This window comes from Salvia splendens, chromosome 5, assembly GCF_004379255.2.
Source record: "Salvia splendens isolate huo1 chromosome 5, SspV2, whole genome shotgun sequence".
Taxonomy (NCBI): domain Eukaryota; kingdom Viridiplantae; phylum Streptophyta; class Magnoliopsida; order Lamiales; family Lamiaceae; genus Salvia; species Salvia splendens.
The window spans coordinates 41,667,620-41,691,590 of record NC_056036.1 but is presented as its reverse complement, the minus strand read 5'-3'; the positions used below and the strand labels follow the sequence as shown (position 1 = coordinate 41,691,590).

General features: G+C 42.4%; 2 protein-coding genes across 3 annotated transcripts; one reads left to right on the top strand and one right to left on the bottom strand.

Moving 5' to 3' along the window:
- Nucleotides 1-1,159: 1,159 nt before the first annotated feature.
- Nucleotides 1,160-8,414, bottom strand: LOC121802889. Its single transcript, XM_042202577.1, has 2 exons — nt 7,845-8,414; nt 1,160-1,649 (listed from the first exon to the last, which is right to left on the bottom strand). The coding sequence occupies exons 1-2, from the start codon at nt 8,301-8,303 to the stop codon at nt 1,239-1,241; spliced, it is 870 nt and encodes a 289-aa protein (XP_042058511.1). The 5' UTR covers nt 8,304-8,414; the 3' UTR covers nt 1,160-1,238.
- An 8,146-nt stretch (nt 8,415-16,560) lies between these two features.
- Nucleotides 16,561-23,927, top strand: LOC121801888. Of its 2 annotated transcripts, XM_042201344.1 has the most exons (13): nt 16,561-16,922; nt 17,249-17,305; nt 17,415-17,482; nt 18,082-18,906; nt 19,001-19,094; nt 19,248-19,409; nt 19,486-19,587; nt 19,723-20,256; nt 20,345-22,299; nt 22,398-22,518; nt 22,628-22,688; nt 23,174-23,322; nt 23,434-23,927. In XM_042201344.1, exons 1-13 carry the CDS (start codon nt 16,847-16,849, stop codon nt 23,757-23,759), a joined length of 4,530 nt encoding a protein of 1,509 aa, XP_042057278.1. In that variant the 5' UTR covers nt 16,561-16,846; the 3' UTR covers nt 23,760-23,927. The 2 variants fall into 2 exon arrangements, with proteins under 2 accessions (XP_042057278.1, XP_042057277.1); XM_042201343.1 differs by having other exon boundaries at nt 19,486-20,256.
- The last annotated feature ends 44 nt before the right edge of the window (nt 23,928-23,971 follow it).

The window sequence follows — 23,971 nt, the reverse complement described above, 5'->3', positions numbered from 1 at the left end:
CATCAACTGTATGCACTGGCAGTGGAAGAATTGTCCAACGGCTTGGAGAGGACAATACACTAGCGGGCACAAAGACACACATCCGACGATTGTCTTGGAGGCCGTTGCCGACCAACGATTGTGGATCTGGCATGCCTACTTTGGTGTTGCGGGGTCCAACAACGACCTCAATGTGTTGAACGAGTCTCCATTGTTCAACGACTTGTGTGTCGGGCGAGCACCGAACATAGAGTTCACGGCCAACCAACGTCGGTATAGTATGGGGTACTATCTGGCAGACGGGATCTACCCTAGATGGCGCGTGTTCGTGAAGACTATCACAGCTCCGACAACCGATCGGAGGGCAATGTTTGCCCGAAGGCAAGAGGCGGCGCGGAAAGATGTCGAGCGTGCATTCGGAGTCCTCCAAGCGCGGTGGGCTATCGTGAAGGGAGCGGCCCATGGTTGGCAGCGGTCACACATTGCCGACATCATGTATGCATGTATCATAATGCATAACATGATCGTTGAGGACGAGCAAGATAACGTCACATCGTGGAGCGACGATCCGCTCGCCAGCACCGGGAGTGACTACGTTGTCACCGAGCCGCCCGTGCAGGGCCTTCCTCCCGACATCCGCAATATCATGGCCCGTTCAGCTGCGATGCACCAAGAGGAACAACACACTCGCCTCCAAGCTGATCTAATCGAAGAAATTTGGACTCGCACCAACGTTTTCCAGCATTGACGTTATGTTTTTATGTATTTTATTTTCAGTTTTAAAATTTATATGTTGTAATTTTGCAGTATTCGGCGAAATTAAATTTTCCGTGTTATAAATTTCCGGCGTTTTTTTTATGTTTAAAATAGGTTGGAGTTGTGAATAGTGTTATTATTAGTTGCGGCCTGCAGGGTTAGAGGCTTCTCAGGCCGGGCAGCAACTGTAGAGGAATGATGACGTGGAGGAGACTTTGGGCCAAAACTTGGGACGGGGTTATTTATGCTCTTAGGCAGTTAATGAGCCTCTGTAGTAGGCCCGAGGCGGGCGAAATGCAAAACGTCACGTTACCCGCATCACCCCTCCCTCCCTCCCTCGCATAACTCTCTCGACCTAGCTTGTTGGACAATTTACAAAATTTTTGAGCTGCAAAATGAGCAAAATCATATCGACTCTACGCACTTGTGAACAAAACACGTTGTCAACATTCAATTTAACTCAACTCGATTACAATACGAATTTCCATCAATAAGTAAACAAACTATTTGTCTGTACAGGGCAATGGTGCGGCCTTCTTCTTCTTCTTCCTCCTCATCCTATCACACACGATCACCCTCTCCAACATCCCCACGCGCTGCGTCAGCGCGTTCAGCATCCTCGTCTGCGCCTCATTCCTCTCAAACAACTCCCTCATCATCCTCACCATCTTCTCATTCTCCTTCACCATCTTCTCCAACAACTCTCTCTCTCTTCCCCCACTCCCCTTCACCTCACAATCCTCCCTACCCCTCTCCATCCCACACGATTCCCCCAAATCCCCGGCCTCAATTCCGCCTGAATCGCACTCAATCTCACGCGAATCCTTCAAATCCGCACAATTCTCCGCCACGTCACAGTCACAACCACACTCCCCGGCCTCAATTTCGCTGGCGACGATCGCGTCAATCCGCTCCTTGATGAAGCCGCGAATTTCTGATGTTTGTAAATGCTGGTAGAGAATAAAGATCACGACACAATGATTTTACGTGGTTCGATTTACTGAAGTAAATCTACGTCCACGGGAAGAAAAGAGGGCAGAGTTGTATTGCTTGATCTGGGATTACAGCTTACAATACACACTTGCTATATAATCTATTCTGTCTCTAGAGAACGAAAGAGTGAGAGTCCTCTTCTGTCAGATCTAAGTTCTATTTATATATTGAACAGAGATTGTGGCTTGCATCACCACCCTAAGTCGTGGAGGTCATGGAGGTCATGAGATCCTGCATGGCCACTAACTAGGCAGTGGCTTACATCATCAGTAATTATGTCGTGGATGTCGTGGAGGTCATGAGATCCTGCGTGGCCACTAACTAGGCAGTGGCTTACATCATCAGTAATTATGTCGTGGATGTCGTGGAGGTCATGCATGAGTCCGCTATCTCCCAGTTCGGTCGAATACTGAGACCGAACTGCTGAATTATTGCCGAGTAGCTTTTGCCGATCTAAGAGTAGAGCTTGATGCCGACCTGAGAGCAGAGTTTGATTGGTTGGCTTTTACTGAGCTGTAGGCTGGGGCCGAACTCTTTGGTTGTGCCGAACTGAACTCTTTAGTCATGCCGAACTGATACTCTTTCTTGGGCTGATGGGCTTTACTGAGATTGTGGCTTGTTTAGTACGTACTCCATCACTACCCCTCCCGGAAAGCGAAGTGAATTACTTCGGTATTCTGGATAAAGGTACGGGGTAAGTTGATGTTTGTCCTCGGTCTTATGAAGTGAACTCTTCTTTGACCGGACTCGTCTTTGGTCTGATGAAATAAACATCTTTGACCGGACTCGTCTTTGGTCTGATGAAATAAACATCTTTGACCGGACTAGTCTTGTGTCCTAATTTGGCGAGTTTTATCGCTCGGATCGGACTTTCCGTTGTCCTAATTTGGGGATCGGACTTTCCCTTGTCCTAATTCGGCGAGTTTTATCGCGTGGATCGGACTTTCCCTTGTCCTAATTCAGGCAAGTTTTATCGCGAGAGTTGGACTTTCGTTGCAGTTCGTTTCAGACGAAGTGCTTGATTCTTAAGCTGAATTGTGGTCTTGTATCCTCTTTAGAAGCTTGGACTTCACAATCGTTGGCTTATTGCAGCTCGTTTCAGACGAACTGCTTGTTTAAGCTGAATTGTGGTCTTGTATCTTCTGTAGAAGCTTTGACTCACAATCGTTGGCTTGTTGCAGCTCGTTTCAGACGAACTGCTTGTTTAAGCTGAATTGTGGTCTTGTATCTTCTGTAGAAGCTTTGACTCACAATCGTTGGCTTGTTGCAGCTCGTTTCAGACGAACTGCTTGTTTAAGCTGAATTGTGGTCTTGTATCTTCTGTAGAAGCTTTGACTCACAATCGTTAGCTTATATATGTTCTAAAAAGGGGATCAGCCTTTGAAGAACAAGATACCTCAGTAACATTTGTAAGAGACGACACGCACATAGACAGACACAACGCACATAGACAAAACGCACATAGACAAACAAAGACCAAGCAAACCAAAGAAAGCACATTGACCGAACAGGACTCAAGACTGACTGACCGGACTGTCTCTTACAAATGGAACTTTTTGAGGTTGGAAATGTGCCATGTTCGGGGTACCTGTTCTCCTGACATGTGAGCCAATTTGTAAGACCCTTTGCCGAGGACTTCTGACACCCGATACGGACCTTCCCATGTGGGTTCGAGCTTGCCCAGCTTTTCTGCTCGGCTTACTTCGTTGTTTCTCAAGACGAGATCTCCCACTTGAAATTGCAGCTTCTTCACCCTTTGGTTGTAATACCGGGCTACTTGCTCCTTGTACTTGGCTGCTTTTATGCATGCCAATTCTCTTCTTTCTTCGGCAAGATCTAGCTCGGCTCTCAGTCCGTCGTCATTCATTTCTGAGGAGAAATTTAGAGTTCGGGGACTGGGTACGCCGATCTCCACCGGAATCACGGCTTCAGTGCCGTACACAAGACTGTACGGAGTTTCACCGTTCGAGGTTGTGGGCGTAGTTCGGTAGGACCATAGGACTTGAGGGAGATTTTCTACCCATTGTCCTTTGGCTTGTTCTAACCGAGCTTTTAACCCTTTCACCAGGATACGATTTGTTACCTCCGTTTGTCCGTTTGCTTGTGGATGAGAGACCGAAGTGAACCGTTGTTGAATATTCAGCTCTTGGCACCAATTCTTGAACGTCTTGTCGGTGAACTGAGTCCCGTTATCCGAGATGAGGATGTGGGGTATGCCGAATCGGCACACTATGTTCTTCCAGACGAAATCCAATGCCTTCGAGCTCGTTATCGTAGCTAATGGTTCAGCTTCCACCCACTTCGTAAAGTAGTCCACGGCAACGATAAGGAATTTCATTTGCCGAGGAGCTTGTGGTAGTGGTCCTACTATGTCTATACCCCATTGCATAAAAGGCCAAGGGCTTTGCATAGTGGATAGATCGGTCTGCGGCATCCTTGGGATATTTGCATGGATTTGGCACTTCGGGCATGTCTTGACGAGCTGCACTGCTTCTTGTACCAAGGTTGGCCAATAATATCCCCATCTTAGAACTTTTTTAGCTAAAGCTCTAGCTCCGATGTGGCTACCGCACGATCCTTCATGAACTTCTCTGAGGATGTAGTCCGTCTCTTCTGGTCCTACGCACCGCAATAACGGCTGGAGGTAAGACTTTCTAAAGAGGACTCCTTCATGAAGTTCGTACCGAAGTGCTCGGCACGTGATCTTCCGAGCTTCTCTCTTATCCTCGGGCAATTGTCCTTGATCTAGATACTGTAAGATCGGCGTCATCCAGTTCGGCGAGCTGGTTACTGAATGTACCTCAGCTTCGTCAATGCTTCGATGCATCAATTCCTCCACCTTTGAGCTTGGACATGCGGCTAACTTACTTAAAGTATCTGCTCGGCTGTTTCCTGCTCTGGGAATGCGGACTATCCGAAAATAAGAGAAACTTCGGCTAATGCTTTGCGCTTTGTCTAAATATTTCCTCATCCTCTCATCACGGGCTTCACTTGTACCCAACATGTGATTCACTATGATTTGTGAATCACAATGGATTTTGAGAGACTTGATACATAGACTTTGCGCTAGCTGGAGTCCGGCAAGGAGGGCTTCGTATTCGGCTTCGTTATTAGTGGTTGGGAATGAGAACCGAAGTGAATAGGTTACCTCGTGTCCATCGGGAGCGATAAGCAGAATACCAGCTCCACTTCCCGTTTTATTCGAAGCTCCATCTACGAATCCGCTCCAGCAGTCCGGCGGCTCTTCTTCGGATTCCAAGGGCTGTGCTAGTTCGGCATTGGCAGAATTTTTCTGTTCGGCAATGACAGGGATTGCTTGATCGAACTTGGCCTCTGCAAGAAAATCTGCCAAGGCTTGTCCCTTGATGGCTTTCCGAGGTAGGTACTCGATTGAGTGTTCTCCCAGCTCTATGGCCCATTTGGCGATTCTGCCTGATGCTTCTGGCTTGGTCAAAACTTGCCGAAGAGGCAGATCGGTTAAGACGCATACCTTGTGAGCATAGAAGTATGGCCGCAGTCTCCTTGCTGCATTTACTAATGCCAGAGCAATTTTTTCCAGAGGTTGATACCTTGTTTCTGGACCTCTTAATGCTCGGCTTGTAAAGTAGATGGGAAACTGCTTTAGGCCTTCTTCTCGTACAAGCACCGCACTAATGGTTTGATCGGATGCCGCTAAGTATAAGAAAATCACTTCGGCATCTGTTGGAGCAGAGAGAATTGGAAGCTCGGCTAAATAACTTTTGAGCTCGTCAAAAGCCTTTTTCTGCTCGGCTCCTCTTGATTGGAACCTCTGCGTTCTGCTTTTAGGGACGACTTAGTCTTCCCGGCAGGGAGAGCATCAATAGTCTGGATTACTCCATCATATTGCGGCTCGTCGTCGTCTTCGGGATCTTCATGCCTTTTCGGATCCTGAGGATTGCAGTTCGCACCTCTCTGCTTTTTGTTCTTTTTCGGCTGCTTGCTTTGGTATTTTTTTAACGTTCCTGTTTTCACAAGAACATCAATACCTGCAGCCAAATTTCGGCATTCCTCGGTATCATGACCGTGGGCTTGATGGAAGGAGCAATATTGATCCTAAGGTCGGCGCGCGGCCGATTTCGTCATCCGCCTTGGTTTTTCGAACATATCGGAATGTAGTTCGAAAATTTCCGCTCTTGACTTGTTCAGTGGTACGAACTGAGCGGGCGGCTTCTCGGGATTGAGACGGGGTCCCAATCTGTCTTGCACCGGAGCCCTTTGAATTCTTTCAAAAGGAGTTCGGCGAGGAAGCACCTGGCCGCTTTGATCGGGCTTCTTTTTCTCTTCTTGGGATGAGCTGTCTAAAGACCGTTTTCGACGGTCTGCCTCATCCGCACGGGAAAACTGGTCCGCAATGTCCCACATTTCTTGAGCTGTTTGCGGGCCGCACTCCACGAGCTTTCTGTAGAGAGCTCCGGGCAGGATTCCATTTTGGAATGCCTACAAGTAGATAATCTCAATGATCTACTTGTCATTTCGGCATTCCAAAATGGAATCTCGTCAGGAAGTCGCTGATCTTTTCGTCGCGACCTTGACGTATAGAAAGCAGCTGAGCCGAGGTAATTCGGGCTTCCGCTTTCTGAAAGAACCTCCTATGGAAAGCATCCATTAGATCTCGGTAGGATCGAATGCTGTCTTGAGGAAGGCTGTCGAACCACCTTCTGGCGTTCCCGATGAGCAGCTCGGGGAACAGCTTGCACATATGGACCTCATTGAGACCCTGGTTCGCCATATTATATTGATAGCATCCCAAGAAGTCATGAGGATCCACTAGCCCGTCATAAGTCATTGACGGTGTCCGGTAGTTCCGCGGCAAAGGAGTTCGGATGATATCGTCCGAGAACGGAGTCTTTAATGCTCCGTACATGGCGAACCCGACATCTCTTCGGTACGGAGGAGAAGGAGTTCTCCTGTGATTCCGGTACCGAGGAGGAACAGGAACATGTCGGGGTTGAGGATTCTTCTTCCTGGAAGACACGGCACTACTGCGGTAGTGACTTTCATGTCTGGATGAGGAAGGGGAATCTACCGTTTTCATCTTCGGCTGTTGGCTCTTTTGCAGGAAAGCTAAGAACTCCTCCTGCTTCTCAGCCAAGAACAGCTTGACAGCCTCATTCAAATCAGGCTGCTGGGAAGACTCGGTGTGTGGACCTTTTGAGCGGCTTGTTCCTTCACCGTGAGAACTGGAGACAGACTTCTCACGAGGCTGCTTTCCAGGCCTATGGGCTGCTGGATTAGCTTCCTCATGGTCATCACGGACGGAGGCACGGGAGTTATGTGATCTGGCATGCATTTTTTTTTTTTGTGGTGGAAAAAGGGTCAAAAATTCGCTTTATCACAGATTTGGTTCTCTGTTTCCCACAGACGGCGCCAGTGATGAAGCCGCGAATTTCTGATGTTTGTAAATGCTAGTAGAGAATAAAGATCACGACACAATGATTTTACGTGGTTCGATTTACTAAAGTAAATCTACGTCCACGGGAAGAAAAGAGGGCGGAGTTGTATTGCTTGATCTGGGATTACAGCTTACAATACACACTTGCTATATAATCTATTCTGTCTCTAGAGAACGAAAGAGTGAGCGCCCTCCTCTGTCAGATCTAAGTTCTATTTATATATTGAACTGAGATTGTGGCTTGCATCACCACCCTAAGTCGTGGAGGTCATGGAGGTCATGAGATCCTGCATGGCCACTAACTAGGCAGTGGCTTACATCATCAGTAATTATGTCGTGGATGTCGTGGAGGTCATGAGATCCTGCGTGGCCACTAACTAGGCAGTGGCTTACATCATCAGTAATTATGTCGTGGATGTCGTGGAGGTCATGCATGAGTCCGCTATCTCCCAGTTCGGTCGAATACTGAGACCGAACTGCTGAATTATTGCCGAGTAGCTTTTGCCGATCTGAGAGTAGAGCTTGATGCCGACCTGAGAGCAGAGTTTGATTGGTTGGCTTTTACCGAGCTGTAGGCTGGGGCCGAACTCTTTGGTTGTGCCGAACTGAACTCTTTAGTCATGCCGAACTGATACTCTTTCTTGGGCTCTAGGCTGATGGGCTTTACTGAGATTGGGCTTGTTTAGTACGTACTCCATCACTCCTGCAAACCGATCGCTTTACGAATCACAGCCTTCCTGCATCCCCTAACCCCGAGATCCACGCCGCGGATCGAATCCAGCTTCAGCAGCAGAGACATCAGGCTCTCGCTCATCCGTAACCGCTCCTTCGCGTCCGTCTTCATCAACTCGACGGTTTCGCGGCTCCTCAGCCTCTCCTCGATCTCATCCACCTCGATTTTAATGTCCTTCACCTTCCACAGGCTCTTCCTCGCCAAAAACCCCCTCAAAACCTTCTGAATCTTCACACCCGACTCCGTCCGGTCTAATCGCTCGGATCCACCAAATTGAACCGGAATCCGAACTACTTTCGGCGCTGCGGACCTCTCCGTCGGCCGGAGATCCTCCGGAGCCGGATCGACGTGGTACACGGGGTGAAATGGATGGTAAGTCGGGTAGGGCTGCTGGTACCTCCGGTGATTTGTGAAGAACGGACTATACATTTCGAGATTCAAAAGAGGGAATATTAGTGATTTTGATATAGAAATGTAATTGAGATGAAAATTTTGATGGATTGTGATTGTTTTTTTGATGATAATTTTGTGTGAAATGATGATCATATATATGGGAATTGGGATAGGAAAGGAAGGAAAAAACGCAGATATCGAATATTCTGGAAAGTTCATCACGGGGTATTTTGGTCAATATCAGACCCAGTGGAATTTACTGGATCCTAGTGGAGTCTTCTTCTCCTAATAATTTTTAGGTTTTAAATAATTTCAAAATTTATGTTATTTGTATTAGTACTTATGAAAAAAACTACTCCGTATATTTCTAATTATGAAAATTTGAATAACAAACGAATTGAATGGATATTGATAGCAAATATTAATCAAGAATTAATATTATTGATATGCTTAGTTAGAATAATGTATACTTTCCTTTTATTTCTTATGATTATCCCTATAACAAGAGATTATGTAGCATTCCAAATATACAAAAACATAGTAAAAAAAATACATAAATATGCATTCTATTTTATCAATCTTATTTGGACTAATAGCACTTTTTAGTCGATTCAGTGTTTTTACCAAAAATTTTAAATGTGAAAAAAAATACATCACTTTAACCCGAAGTAGTAAATAATTCAATTTTATCAAAATGTAATCCTACGTGGCCCACCAGATGTCTGCGTCGATAGCCTTAAACGACATAGTTTATAGAACGAACTTATAATTCTGTAAAAAAAATCACAAACTTTGAAATACATAAGCTTTAGTTCGTCGAAGTTTATGTATTTTGTCACCGTGTTGAAATTTAAAGTCCATGGTAAAACCTAAATCAACTTTTATTAAAGTTCATGGTAAAAACTAAATCAACCAAAAGTTGAAGTATTTTTTAGGCTACCAGCCTATCTTATTTCTCTTGATTAGCATCTAATAAAGTTATATTATCGCTTTGCTAGAATCCAATTGTCGTGTTCGTGTAGAACTTTAACATTCTTGAACAAAATAGTACTCCCTCCGTCCCGTGTTATTCGCACGTTTGCTTTTCGGCTCGTCACAAAGTCCTTACACTATTTATAATTTAAGTTAGAATTAATGCATTTAATTAATATGTTAGTTTAAGTTAAGAGCTCTTTTATTAAGTGATGTCTCATTACACCTAAAATTCTTTTTTAATTACACAAAAAAAATCAATCCCAAATTTACGGCCTAAAATGAAAAGTGCGAGTAGCATGGGACGGAGGGAGTATAATTTAAGAGTGATATTAGTGGTAATCAGCAATTTAGTATTAGTCGTGTGTTGTACTATCAATTTTCCAAATTCATTAATAAAACGTAAATGTTTGATAGCTTCTCATCCTAACAAATAATACAAATATCACGACGCAATCATTGAAGCGAATTTTGATATAATATCGAAATTTATGAGAGAATGAGGTAGATTCGAAAATTAATTATTAGTACTACATGGAGTATATAATTACTAGTATAATTTTAGGTACGTACATATGTTTACAATAATTGTCAATCTAATAAATTACAGTTTATGATGTTTTTAGGGGAAATATGTTTATAATGAAAGAAATATATATATAGAGAAGAAGAATTCCGAAATATCTTTGAATTGAAATAGCACTCGCTAGTGGGATATAGGCATATGCGTATATAGAGATCAAATAAACGTAACATTTTGATTGAGATATATATACTACATTCGATAAAAAAAATCCCATAAAATATGCGTATATACTAGTATACGACTTCATTAAAAATAAAAAAATTGAAAATTCGAATAATGTTTACTTTTTCAGTTATTATAATATTATTTTTTTATTCAATTACTAGTTGTAAATGTTAATAGCCTAATATATTCAGATTGTCGGATTTTTTTCCCAAATATTTTAGATACACCCACAAGTTTATATTTGTCAAAGTATGGCAAGGAATCAATCAACGGAATCAATGGGAGGAGAAGATCGTGGGAATAATTGATTGATATCAAAGAATATTATTTCCTAGAATAGGTTGATACAATTTCCATAGATAGTGACCAATTATTCCTATATAATTGAGGATGTAAATCATTGTAATGCATCAAGAAATATACGAACCTTTCTACTCCCTATTCTCTGTGTTCCCAATGTCGATCAATACGAGTTCAGCCTCTCTCGATTACCATCTCTAAGATGGTATCAGAGCAGGAAATCAACAAAAAACCTCAAATGGAGAACAGCCAAATGCACTCCCCCGAGCTATTGCTCGAGACAATCTCAAATCTAATTGATTTGTACAAAGCCTACACTAATCAAAACCAAAATTCCAACCAACCTCCCAGCGTCGTACCTGGTGGCGATCTTGCCAAAGTGCAGCGTGCCGTGTGTATGATCAGCAACGACACAGCAGTCGCTGAAGACCAGCCTTCGTCACACCCAAATGGTGAAGAAAGTAAGGAATCAAGCCGCCAAAACCCTAGACCTCAAAGCTCGACGAAATGTCAGCTGTCGCCGCCCGCCCCCTCGTCACCGTGCAGTCGCTGGAGAGCGACATGGCCACCGACGCCAATTCTGTTCCCTACCCCGAAGAAGACCAGCGGCGGCGGCGAACCTAAATCCGATCGGTTCAGTCAGCAGCAGCCGGAGTCACCATCAATCAGCATAGACACCAGCGGCGGAAGCAGTAGAACCAGACGGCAGCAACACCCGTCGCAGGCTGAAGCTCCATTGGCGGCGAAGGTTGTGCAGCGAGGAAGAAGAAAGAAACGGAGGAGGCGCGAGATTTGGGCGAGCGGCGAGGATCGAACACCCACCGCCGACCAAGGCGCCGCGAGGAGGAAGGCCGGCGACGCGAAGGTGTACCAGGCGGCTAGGGTCTCGAACACCATGAGAGAATCCAACTTTTGTCCACCCAAGAATCCTATATTCCATAAACCACCCCCACTCCTAAATAAATCCCAGAATCCACCCCCAGAAAGTCATAAATTCAAAAATCCACCCCCAAACTCCCATGAATTTCAGAATTCACCCAGAATTTTGCAAAATAACCCCAACACAGCCAAAACTTTGCAAATTGCACCCCAGTTACAGAAACAACCCAAAATTCAGCCATCTATTCCGTGTAGAAACTCATTTGAAACCTTAGCATGCTCCTCTACCTCCCAGTCACATACCAAAGACACCCAATGGATATTTGATTGCGGAGCTACCGACACAATGTCATTTGATGCCTCAGATTTTCTATCCATTTCAAAATCCCAAAAATCCTATGTCCAGACCGCCAGTGGAGACCTAGCGCAAGTCCGGGGAGCGGGAACAATTAATATTTCCCCTACGTTACGCCTGTCTAACTGTCTTTATGTTCCGTCATTATCACACAAGCTTTTATCCATCAGTCATGTGACTCAGGAATTGAACTGCAAGTTACTAATGCAACCGAAATTTTGTATGTTACAGGATATCAAGACGGGTTCGATAGTTGGGCGTGGCACTGAACGATACGGACTGTACTATGTGGATGAGATAGCCCAACAGAGTACTGCGATGCTGACTCACGGACTGACAGACAGGCAGGCTTGGCTTTGGCATCGACGGTTAGGACATCCATCTATAGGATATCTTCGTTTACTTTATCCTAAGTTAGTCACTTCTATGCAGTCTTTTCATTGTGAAACTTGTCTATTGGCCAAAAGCCATAGACACTCCTTTAAGTTGAATAACACTAGAATGAAAAAACCATTTGCTTTGATTCACTCTGATGTGTGGGGTCCTGCGCCCGTTACTGGTGGTCAGGGATTTCGTTATTTCGTGCTATTTGTGGATGATTACTCCCGTATGACTTGGGTGTATTTTTTGAAAAATAAGTCTGAAGTTTTCGAAAAGTTCACAGATTTCTATACACTTATCCAAACCCAGTACAACCAAAAAATCCAAATCTTTAGGTCGGATAATGGGGGAGAATTTGTGAATGGAAAAATGCAAGACTTTTTTCGAGAAAATGGTCTAGTCCATCAAACATCGTGTGCCTACTCTCCAGAACAGAACGGGGGTAGCAGAGAGAAAAAACAGATATATCCTAGAAGTCACCAGAGCCCTCTTAATCGAATCTAAAATACCCAAAGCCTTTTGGCCCGAAGCCGTGGCCACCGCAGTTTACCTCATGAACCGCCTACCTACTGGAATCCTCCAATTCAAAACTCCCTTAGACATTTTCTCCAAACATTTCGAGTTACCATCGTCACTTTCTCTTGAACCTAGAGTTTTTGGCTGCACGGTCTTCGTCCATATCCCTAAACATGAACGTACTAAGTTTTCACCGTGCGCCCTCAAATGTGTCTTCTTAGGATATGGAAAAAACCAGAAAGGCTATAGGTGCTATGATCCGACCACAAATCGCATGCACACAACCATGAATTGTGACTTTGTAGAAGGGGAATACTTTTACAACCAATCTAGTAGTCAGGGGGAGATTCAGCAGGATAATAGTCCTACTAGTGATCTACTAAATTGGCTTCCTACACCTATACCTAGCCAGGAGAGAGACCAGTCAGGGGGAGAGGATCAACCTAAGCCAAGTCCTGTCACAGACGTCGGTCCAACAGAGGACAGTAGTGGTACCGCTGGGCAGTTGAATCCCGCAGAACAGGAAGTGGAGTTAGGTGACATTCTTCCAACTTCAACCCCGTCTTCGAATCCTGAGGTAAACAATTCAGTTATTGATAATGTACGGCTGGAGAATACTAATGTGAACAGGAACAATGAAGATGGAGACACAGGCCAACCTTATGAATTACCCCCCAGAAGTACAAGAGGAATCCCTCCACGGAGGTACTCTCCTGACTGGAAAGGGAGGAAGGCCAGATATGCAGTGGCGAACATTGCTCAAGGCCAGCTTACTGAAATGGCCCGTGCATTCGAAGCCGCCCTATATGAAGAAGATGAGATACCACAGTCATTTGAGGAGGCTTCAAAACACAAGCATTGGAGGGAAGCCATGAAGAAGGAGATAGATGCTCTCATCAAAAACGAGACATGGGAGAAGTGTACACTGCCGACAGGAAAAAAACCGGTTGGATGCCGATGGATATTCACTATAAAACGGCGTGCTGATGGTTCAATCGAGAGATATAAAGCAAGACTTGTGGCCAAGGGATATACACAGGTGTATGGAGTAGATTATGAGGAAACATTCTCCCCAGTTGCCAAATTAGACACTGTTCGAGCCCTACTTTCCGTGGCAGCTTGCAAAGATTGGCCTCTACACCAATTTGATGTAACCAATGCATTCCTACATGGTGAATTAGAGAAGGACAAGGAAGTGTACATGGAAGTCCCCCCGGGATACTCAGGAGAGTTTGGAGCAGGACAAGTGTGTCGCCTCAGGAAGACACTGTATGGATTAAAGCAATCCCCAAGAATCTGGTTTGGGAGATTCTGTCAAGCAATGTTCAAACACGGTTTTAAGCAAAGCCATTCAGATCATACACTCTTCACCAAGAGAAGGGATGGAAAAGTGACATGTCTAATCATCTATGTGGATGACATGATCATCACGGGAGATGATACTGAAGAAATCCAAAACTTGAGGGAAAATCTGGCTAAAGAATTTGAGATGAAAGACCTAGGAGCACTAAAGTACTTCCTTGGAATTGAAGTGTTGAGATCCAGACACGGAATATTTCTAAGGCAGAAAAAGTATGTACTAGATCTTCTTGCAGAAACTGGGTTACTAGACTGCAAGCCTGCAGAAACTCCGATGATCCCCAATCATGGATTGAAGATGGAAGAGGGAGCTGAGCTTGCAGACCGAGAGAGATACCAACGGCTAGTGGGGAGACTCATCTACCTCTCACACACTAGACCCGACATAACCTATGCGGTCGGCATTATTAGCCAGTTTATGCACCAACCTCAAGTCGACCATATGGAGGCTGCATTGAGGATCGTGAGATACCTAAAAGGAACTATTGGCTATGGAGTGTTCCTAGCTAAAAGAGATGATCTGGAAATCGATGGATATACTGATGCCGACTGGGCTAGCAATCCAATTGACAGAAAATCCACCGGGGGATACTTCACATTCATAGGAGGGAACTTAGTCACCTGGAGAAGCAAGAAACAGAAGGTGGTTGCTCTATCAAGTGCAGAGGCAGAATTTCGAGGAATCAAAAGTGGGCTAATGGAAATCATGTGGTTAAGGAGATTGTTGACAGAAATTGGCTTTCCATCCACACGGAAGAGTAAATTGTTCTGTGACAACAAGGCCGCAATCAGCATTTCGGAAAATCCAGTACAACACGACCGAACCAAACATGTGGAAGTTGATCGCCACTTCATCAAAGAAAAACTCGAAGGAGGAATCATAGAGTTCCCATTCGTTCGGTCAGAAGAGCAACTTGCAGATATCCTCACCAAAGCAGTGCATCCAAAAAACTTCAAGGAAATTCTGGACAAGTTGAGTATCGGAGATACCGTTGCTCAACTTGAGGGGGAGTGTCAAAGTATGGCAAGGAATCAATCAACGGAATCAATGGGAGGAGAAGATCGTGGGAATAATTGATTGATATCAAAGAATATTATTTCCTAGAATAGGTTGATACAATTTCCATAGATAGTGACCAATTATTCCTATATAATTGAGGATGTAAATCATTGTAATGCATCAAGAAATATACGAACCTTTCTACTCCCTATTCTCTGTGTTCCCAATGTCGATCAATACGAGTTCAGCCTCTCTCGATTACCATCTCTAAGAATATTATATCAAAATTTGAATTTCGGGATCAGCTAAGATATAGACCAATCATATTCGAAATGATAATGTTCATCCCTACACATATCTCAGGTCTTATAATTAATTAATAGAGTTAGTCTTTATGTGTGTGTGCCACCCTAAGTAATTTATGTTGTGTCAATATTTAAATAAAACCATTAACACCATAAATATATAATAATTAAACTTGTAAATTATACGAATAATAATGTGCTATATCTATAAAATTGATTTCATTCTTCGATCCTACTTGCATATACATTTATTAAAAGAATATATGGGTAATTCAACTTGTTGAGGAAGAAAAACACGAGGTAAGCACCTACTTACCAAAGTTTTGGTCTAATTAATATCTCTGAATTATAACTTGTACTATTACATACATTTAGTTTTAACATATCTTACTAAACATGATGTTAATAATATCAATATGATAAAAGACATCATCGTTTTATCGATTTATAATCCTTTATTACATACCGTGTGCTAGACAAGCACGTAGTATGATAGAGTATTATTTAAAGCATTATATTATACATAGGTGGGACCACTAGAATGTCACAAGATAAAAAAATAATACACCGAAAGCAAGCGACTACCAACTACACGAGATAAAGGGATATACTTTAGTGATGAATTAAACTCAAGCCTTATCGCCTGGGAGAGTCTTGCAGTATTCAACTTTGCCACTTAAAATTTTTTTTATTGTCAAAAGATTCTACTAATAGTGTTGAGTTGTTTTATTTTGAGTATGGAGATTAAAATTTAAATATATAGTGAGTTAAGTGAACTGAAAATAAAATACGAGAAAAAATAAAGTAGACAAATAATGAGAGAATAAAATATAAAAATTGACTAAAATATGAGAAAATAGAATAAGAGAATGAATAAAGCAAGCGAAATTAACTACTATATCGGATTTTCCCATAAAGAGAAATGACTGGACTATAATGGGAGTATGGGACGATCTAAAAAAGAATACGACTCAATACTTATGTATAAAGGGATAGGTATGTCACTAACATCATAAAATTCGAATCACCTTACCTTGTATTCTCCGTCTATTTTACTAATCGAGCAAATTGAATACAAATGTTAATCGATTGTTTGCTGAAAAAATAAAATGGAATGAATCCATAAAAGCTATTTAATCCGAGTTTGCAAACAACCACTAATTTGTAACGGAAAATGATACCTTTAGAACTTTTTCGAAAAAGAAAATCTTCTCCTCTCTGTCTATAAATAAAAGCCTCATTTGTTTACTTTGGTCATTCTATAAAAATCAATCTATTATCATTTTTAGCAATATTCATAATTTTTTTCCTTCAGATACCAATTTTATTTTATTTTATTTTGATCGAAGAAGCAATTTTTGAAATTTAATTTCAATGGAAGAAAAACTCAAAGGGGTCGTTTTGCAAATCTCAGATTTATTCGAAAATTAAAAAAATAATAATTCTCGATTATTTGATTTGGCTGTTCTGACCACCCAAACCCTCACCCTCTCTGTTTTTCCTCTTCAATCACATTTTCTCTCTCTGCATTTTCCAATTGCTCTCACAAACCCTAATTCTCGCTCTACCTATACATATCACATATGCATACATCCCCCAATTTGCATCTGGAATCTTTCTCACTCTGATATTTCTGTATCGCCACTCGCTGATTCACTTCTCTCTTAATCTCGCTCTCACTATTTGTTTGTTTTGTGTGTGATTCTCCGTTCGTTGTCTTTGATTGTTACCTGGAATTCTCTGGAATATCAATTTGTTGCGATGGCGGAAAGTAAGCTGGATCTCCCGGAGGATCTCATCGGTTCGAAGCCGGCCGATCAATCTTGGATTCCGAAAGGTAATCTTTGGTTTTTTTGAATTCTTATCGATTAGTGATTGTATCGATTTGCTCTCTTTATTTGGATTTGACTATATCATGTGCGAATCCGTACTTTGTTTTGGATCTGTTTTTGCAATGTAGCTATCGACCTATATCCTAGGGTTTCAAATCAGATTCTTCACTTCTGATTTAGTATCAACTTATCGAGTGAGTTCTTAAGATTGATTGGTTCTGTTGGGATTGAGTGAATTCTAGTCTATTTACTTGTGCTTTGGTTGTTTTTTTTCGCTTTATTTTTAAAAATCTGTAACTGATATATTCTGGTAATATTTTTGGTACTGAAGCTTCCACTGGAAATGATGAGGACAAGGGGTTGATGGGATCACTGGATGAGTCAAAGGGTAATAATTGTTTTGCTTGCCAATTTATTCTACCTGGCACCTTGTGTATCTTCTGTACCTTCTTTATCCTTACATCCTATTGCCTTACATCTGTGTGTATTTTCTGCAGATCAAGCAGCTTCTGAGATTCCTCTGTCCCCACAGTGGCTGTATGCTAAGCCAAATGAGCCAAAAATGGTAAATCTAATAATCTTCAGTCCCCATGCCTGCCTGATAGAATTTGTCACTTGATTTCTTAAATTAACTCATTGATGAACTGAATTAGAGGATTAGTTCGGATAGTTCATAATTTCTCCTAGTTCTCAACCTTGATTCGTGATTGAATCAATAGACACATTTTAGATGAACATCTTTGTTTTTTAAGCTGGAGACTTGAAGATATCACATACTAATATGCAATCTCTAGATTGATGAAGGCATTTGTGCAGTGTGCACTGTATCAATGTTATTGGCTTGGCAATTTTGTACATGTATATAAATGTAAATATTTTCAATTTTTTGTTTCTGTTTTGATGCCTTTTGCAAGCCTTCTGTCTAGTTATACACGTATTTTTGTTCTAGTCTTCTGTCAAAAAAAAGTTTAATTTTGAACGTATATTATAGCTTTGCAAAGCCTGCTTAACTGACCGCTTCAAATGTTGTACCACTTCACTAGAATTTTTAATATTAAGGTATTGGTTTTTGATCTTGAGGAACTAAAACTACTGGTTTCCTTGCTACATTTCTAGTTTTTCTTTAATGTTCAGATAATCACATATTATTTTTCTTCTCATCAGGAAGCCCGTGGCCCAAGTTCTCTGTCTCTTGGCACCTCTGCTGATTTGAACCAAAAGGAGGTTTGGCGCTCAGATGTTCCTGAGGAAAAAAAAGATTGGAGAAAGATTGCTCCTGAACCTGACAGTGCTCGCCGCTGGCGTGAAGAAGAAAGGGAAACTGGAACGTTTGGGCGAAAGGATCGCAGGAAGATGGACAGACGGGTTGACAATGCTCCGGCCAGAGAACCTACTGAGAACAGATCTTTGCCAGCAACTGACAGGTGGCATGATGCTAATATTCGCAGTGCTGGCCATGAAACAAGGCGTGATAGCAAATGGTCTTTAAGGTGGGGCCCTGATGACAAAGAAAAGGATTCTCGGGGGGATAAAAGGACAGATGTGGAGAAGGAAGAGTCCCATAATGAAAGCCAATCATTTGTTTCAAATAGTCGTTCTGGTCCTGAGCGTGAAACTGATTCTCGTGATAAGTGGAGGCCTCGGCATAGGATGGAGGGGAATCCTGCTGGATCTGGTCAACGCACTGCTCCTGGATTTGGACCTGAAAGGGGAAGAGTTGATGGCTCAAATGTGGGCTTTACTGTAGGGCGTGGTAGATCTTCTGCTTCCATTGGAAGACCTTCATCATCTTCTCCAATTGGTGCTGCTCAGTGTGATAAAAATGGAAATTTTGTTTACCCCAGAGGCAAACTACTTGACATATATCGTAAGCAAAAGCTGGAGTCATCCCTTGCCCCTGTGCCAGAAACTTTTGAGGAAGTACCCACAATAACTCAATTAGAGGCTGCAGAACCTTTAGCTTTTGTTGCTCCAGAGGCTGAGCAAGAGGTTGTATATCTATTCATAAGTTTTCTACTAAATTATTGATACTTTTAGACAGGATGCCTTGCAGAAATTTGACGAACTATGCTTTCTGTAACAGGCTGTACTGAGTGACATATGGAAGGGTAAAATAACTAGCAGTGGAGCCTTGTACAGTGCACTTAAGACGGGCAGATCTGGTGATAGCTTTTCAGGTGTTTTATGCATAACTGATGCACTTGTCCTTTTAATATACCCATTTTTGCCTCCACTTCTCTATTTCTTTTGGTTATATCACTAATATTTCTTGCCTTGACTTTTCTATCCCTTTTGGTTATGTTAATAATATTTCTTTATGTTTCTTATAGAAGTGGCAGACGTTGAATTCTCCAACGGAAGACAGGTTTCCTTCTCTGCTGGTGTCACTGAAGATATACCAGATAACTTCGATAAATCATCAGCTGATATTCATGAAGCTAGTGTTGATAGCATATTCTACGATACTTCATCAAAAGGAGGCCTGTTAAATGGTGAGAACTAGACTGCATTTTGAATATTATATAGAAGTCTATATTTTTACTCAAATATTTTTTAACTTTACTACAGAGAAAACTGTTAATTATGAAGAACAATATGAAGTTTTAGAGAATATTAACGGGAAAGAACTGGATATTGGCCGTTTGCAAGCTCTAAATGGTGCTCAATATGGTGAGTTGCAGCTAAAGGTTGCAGGTCCTGCTGTCAATCATTACCCTTTGTTTGAAAGTATCCAATCTGTCTCACCATTTGATGTAAACAATAAACTCCGTGAATCAAACTCTCTTTTATCTGTTCAAACATCAGAACAGTTCTGGTCTGATGAGCTGCCCAAGACTGGGAGCAGAGCCAATGAATATCAGCTGGATAGAGGAATCCCTCCAGAGGAATTGAGTCTGTATTATCAGGATCCTCAAGGGGAGATACAAGGACCTTTTCTTGGGGTGGACATCATTTCATGGTTTGAGCAAGGGTTTTTTGGGGCCGACTTACCTGTTCGTTTGGAAGATGCACCTGATGACTCACCCTTCCTTGAATTGGGAGATGTTATGCCTCAATTGAAATTTGGACATGAGTATGGTAGTGGAAATGAATTGAGTTCCAATTTAGAAAAGTCAGTTGTAATGGAGGGTGCGTCTGAAACATGCTTACAAGCTGGTGCTCCAGTTCCTGAATCTGTTTCTTCCACTGTAGTGGATGGATCCAGATGGCAGTTACATGAGTTTGATAATATCCCTTCACATCAAGGTCAGTCAAATTTACCTGACAGTCATCGTCATCTGCCACAACACATGCACTCTCAGGGAAAAGATTTCAATGATTTTGGTGTCCAAGATGAAGGTTGGTTCATTGTTACTGTTTTTATTATTTTTTCTTTACCATCACAATGGAATATAGTTCTAATTCTTTTAACTTTATTTTGAAACAGAAATCGTGTTTCCTGGAAGACCTGGTAGTGGTGGCGGTGCTATAGGAAAGATGTCGAGAGTTTATGGGGAATCTGCCACAAATAGTGGGAACCAGTTGCATCTCCCTCATGAAATGACAGAGTCTGGTTTGTCAAATCAGAATGACAATAAAATGAATCCTTTTAGATGGTCTGAGCTTGCCAGTACACACACAAGGAGTGAACAGGCACCTCCATTCAGTGGAGGCGTACAGGAGAAACTTGTAAATGCAGGACCTGGTGGTAGACTTTCCCCTTTCAGTGCCATGGCTACTCAGGCTCACGCCCCTGAGGCATGGAATGATGCTTTTGGCAGCAGCTCACATTCGTATCAAGATGTCATGGATGGTCGCCTATCTTCCAGAATGGACCAAGAATTTAGCCAATTTGATATAGCAGAGAAGCTATTGCAGCAGCAACTTCAGCAACAGCATCTCCAGCAGCATGGTGTGGTGCCTTCACTTAATACGCGCATGAGTGATGCAATGCTAGAAGGGGCCCCATCTACTAAGTTGATGCACCACAAACAGCTTGGTAATCAAATGGGGCAAGATATGGAACATCTATTAGCCCTTCAGCGGCAGCAGCAGAGGCAGATCCAACTTCAACAACAGCAGCAGCTGCAGCAACAAGAGCAGTTCCATCAGCAGCAAATGTTGTTGAAAGAGCAACAGCAGTCTCAGGCAAGACAGGCTCTTCTTGAGCAGTTGCTACAGAGTCAAATGCGTGAGTCAGGTCGTGGGCAGTCTCGTGCTGCTCTTGAACAGGCTTTATTGAAGCAGCAAATTCTGAATGATAGGCAACAACGCTCCCAATTTCCTTCTAGGCATTCTGATCCATCCCTTGAGCAGCTAATTCAAGCAAAATTTGGTCAAGTGCCTCATCAAGGGCATCAAAATGATTTAGTGGATCTTTTGTCACGTGGAAGGCATGGGCAAATTCACCCCCTGGATCAACAGATCATTCAGCAAGATCAGCTGCATGGGAGGCAGTTGCCTTTGGGGCTAAGGCAGCGATTGGAAATGGAAGAAAGGCCAATCAAAACTGGGTGGTCGCTTGATGATGTTGGTAATTTTCACAGAAATCCCTCTGCTTCGAATAGAGCTATCACTGCTGGATTTGGTCCATTGGACTTTTATTCCCAACAAATTCCACCTCCGGAGGAGCATCTCAACCTTCTTGAACGCAACCTTTCTGTACATGACAGACTCCAACATGGTCTTTATGAGCCTGGCATGTTACCTTTTGAGCGTTCAATGTCATTGCCTGTCGGTCCTGCTGGGGTAAATCGCGATGTTGTGAATTCATTGGCTCGTGGCCTAGAAATGCAGGAGCAGATTGCACGGATTCAATCTAGTGGTCAAGGCGGAGGATTCTCGTCTGGCATGTTTTCTCAGCATATAAACCACCCTTTACATTCCAATCAATTTCATGATTCACGAATGGATACAACAGAGGGCCATTGGTCTGATAGTAATGGTCATTTACCAAATGATTGGATGGAGTCTAGAGTTCAACAACACCTTCATAATGAAAGGCAGAGGAGAGAGATAGATGCCAAAAGAAATACTGAAGACCCTAGTTTGTGGATGTCAGCTGGATCAAACGAAGACAGTTCTAAGCGATTGCTTATGGAACTACTACAGCAGAAAACTGGTCACGCTTCAAGTGACCACGCTGATATGATTAATGGAGTACCAAATGAGAGAAGGCCACCTTCAGGTCATCGCCATAGGAGCATGTCAAACCAGTCATTCGGTGCTCTTTCAGACCAGGAATCTGGTTTCAACAACTCATTCACTGTTGGGTCCTTTAATTCTGATTCAGGTTTGCCACCACAGAATCGACCATCTGAGGGAATAAGCAGTATCCTGGAAATTGATGGATTGCCTTATCGATCAAAAGGTGGAGGAATGATTGCTGCTGCTGTTGATGAGGTAAGCAATGAAAATTTTAGTAAAACATCATGGCAGCTATATTTGCACTTACCACTGTAGAAAGAACAAAAACGCTCACTAATGAAGGCAATGTTCAGGGCATAATTTCTGATGCTCAAGAAGGCTTAATTGAGCAGGCTGGCTTAACTTCTAATGACAGAGGGGAAAGGGAAATGCCAGTCAATGTCCTAAGCAGGAATAAGTCACTTGGCTCTGCTGGTATTGTTAAAAGCTTTCTTAGTTTTCTTACCCTTAATTTTCTTTATATGCTTTTTGTGTCCTCCGTATCCTTTAGTTGACAAAAAATTGATGTGGATGAAATGGTCAGGTTTTCAGAATATCAAAATTGGATCAGATGATTCTGTTCCTGAGGACGCTGCTAAGGATAGGTAAGAAAGAATTGGCTGCTCACCTTTTGTGCTACACTCATAAAGCTTAATTTGCATTGGTGCTCTATAGAAGTATACTAGCAGTGAACTTTATAAATTCTTACACTCATATTTAGCTACTATATGTGGGCCAAAAGATTTTTTGATGTGTGGAGGCATGTTGGATTAGCTTTAAGTAAAGCTGAATGGATAGGTTCATGAAGATTCTATAGAAGCGGTGTGATGTGATGATAAAGAGTTGGGTTTAAAATTGCTTGGTTGGCCTGAAATCATAAGCATTTGTTTTAGATGTTTATGTATGTTGCATTTATAGTTGGGTTGAAATCATATCAACTCTATCTGGCTTTTATCTTTACAGATATTTGCACTTCATTTGGCCTTAATATTCATATGCCTTCGAAGTATGCCTATCTTTTATGCTTGCCTGGCCTTGCTGCAGACAACTTGTTTTTGGATTCACTTCTCACTAGTGTGGTTGTGAATAGGTTGAGATCGTCCAGTTCTAAAGGACCAGAGAATGTCTTGCTGAGACGTCCGCCTGCAGCACGAGCTGCATCTTCTCAGGAAGCGCTGTCAGAGCTGAATGTTGACTCAGTCAGAGGGAAAAGTGTTTCAAGTACAGTAACTCCTGATGGTAAGATGTGGTATAAATTTTGTAGAATTTTGAGTAAACATTGAGGAGGATGTTAACTTTGTGTGATTGTTAAATCACAATAATGTAGTCTAATTCACCACATGGTTGCAGGAGTGAGAAGGGAGGTGGGTGTTATAGCTGTAGGAAATGTAGAAGCGGCTAGCAGAAGAGATGTACAGTTCCGAAGAACATCATCCTGTAATGATGCCGATGTATTGGAAACATCATTCAGTGATATGCTTAAAAGCAGCGCTAAGAAGCCAACACCGCAAGAAACTCATGCTTCAGCAGCAGCTTCAGAGGCGCTAGATGGAGCTTCTGGGGCTCGGAACAAAAAGAAGGGCAAGAAAGGCAGACAGATTGATCCTGCACTTCTTGGTTTCAAGGTCACTAGCAATCGGATCATGATGGGCGAAATTCAGCACGTTGAAGATTAAATAGAAGAAGAAAAATGTGTTGTACTGATCTTGTTCACAATTATTGTACATGACTAGAGTTTTGTACAGTTTTTGTAGAGGTTAATTCTTTATTTTATTTTGGGGGTCAATTGGAATAGTCATTTTTCATAGAAATGGCAATAATTTAATGCAGTCTTCGAAACCTTATTTTACTATGCTGTATATGTGCATTTAGGGTCTTAATAACATTT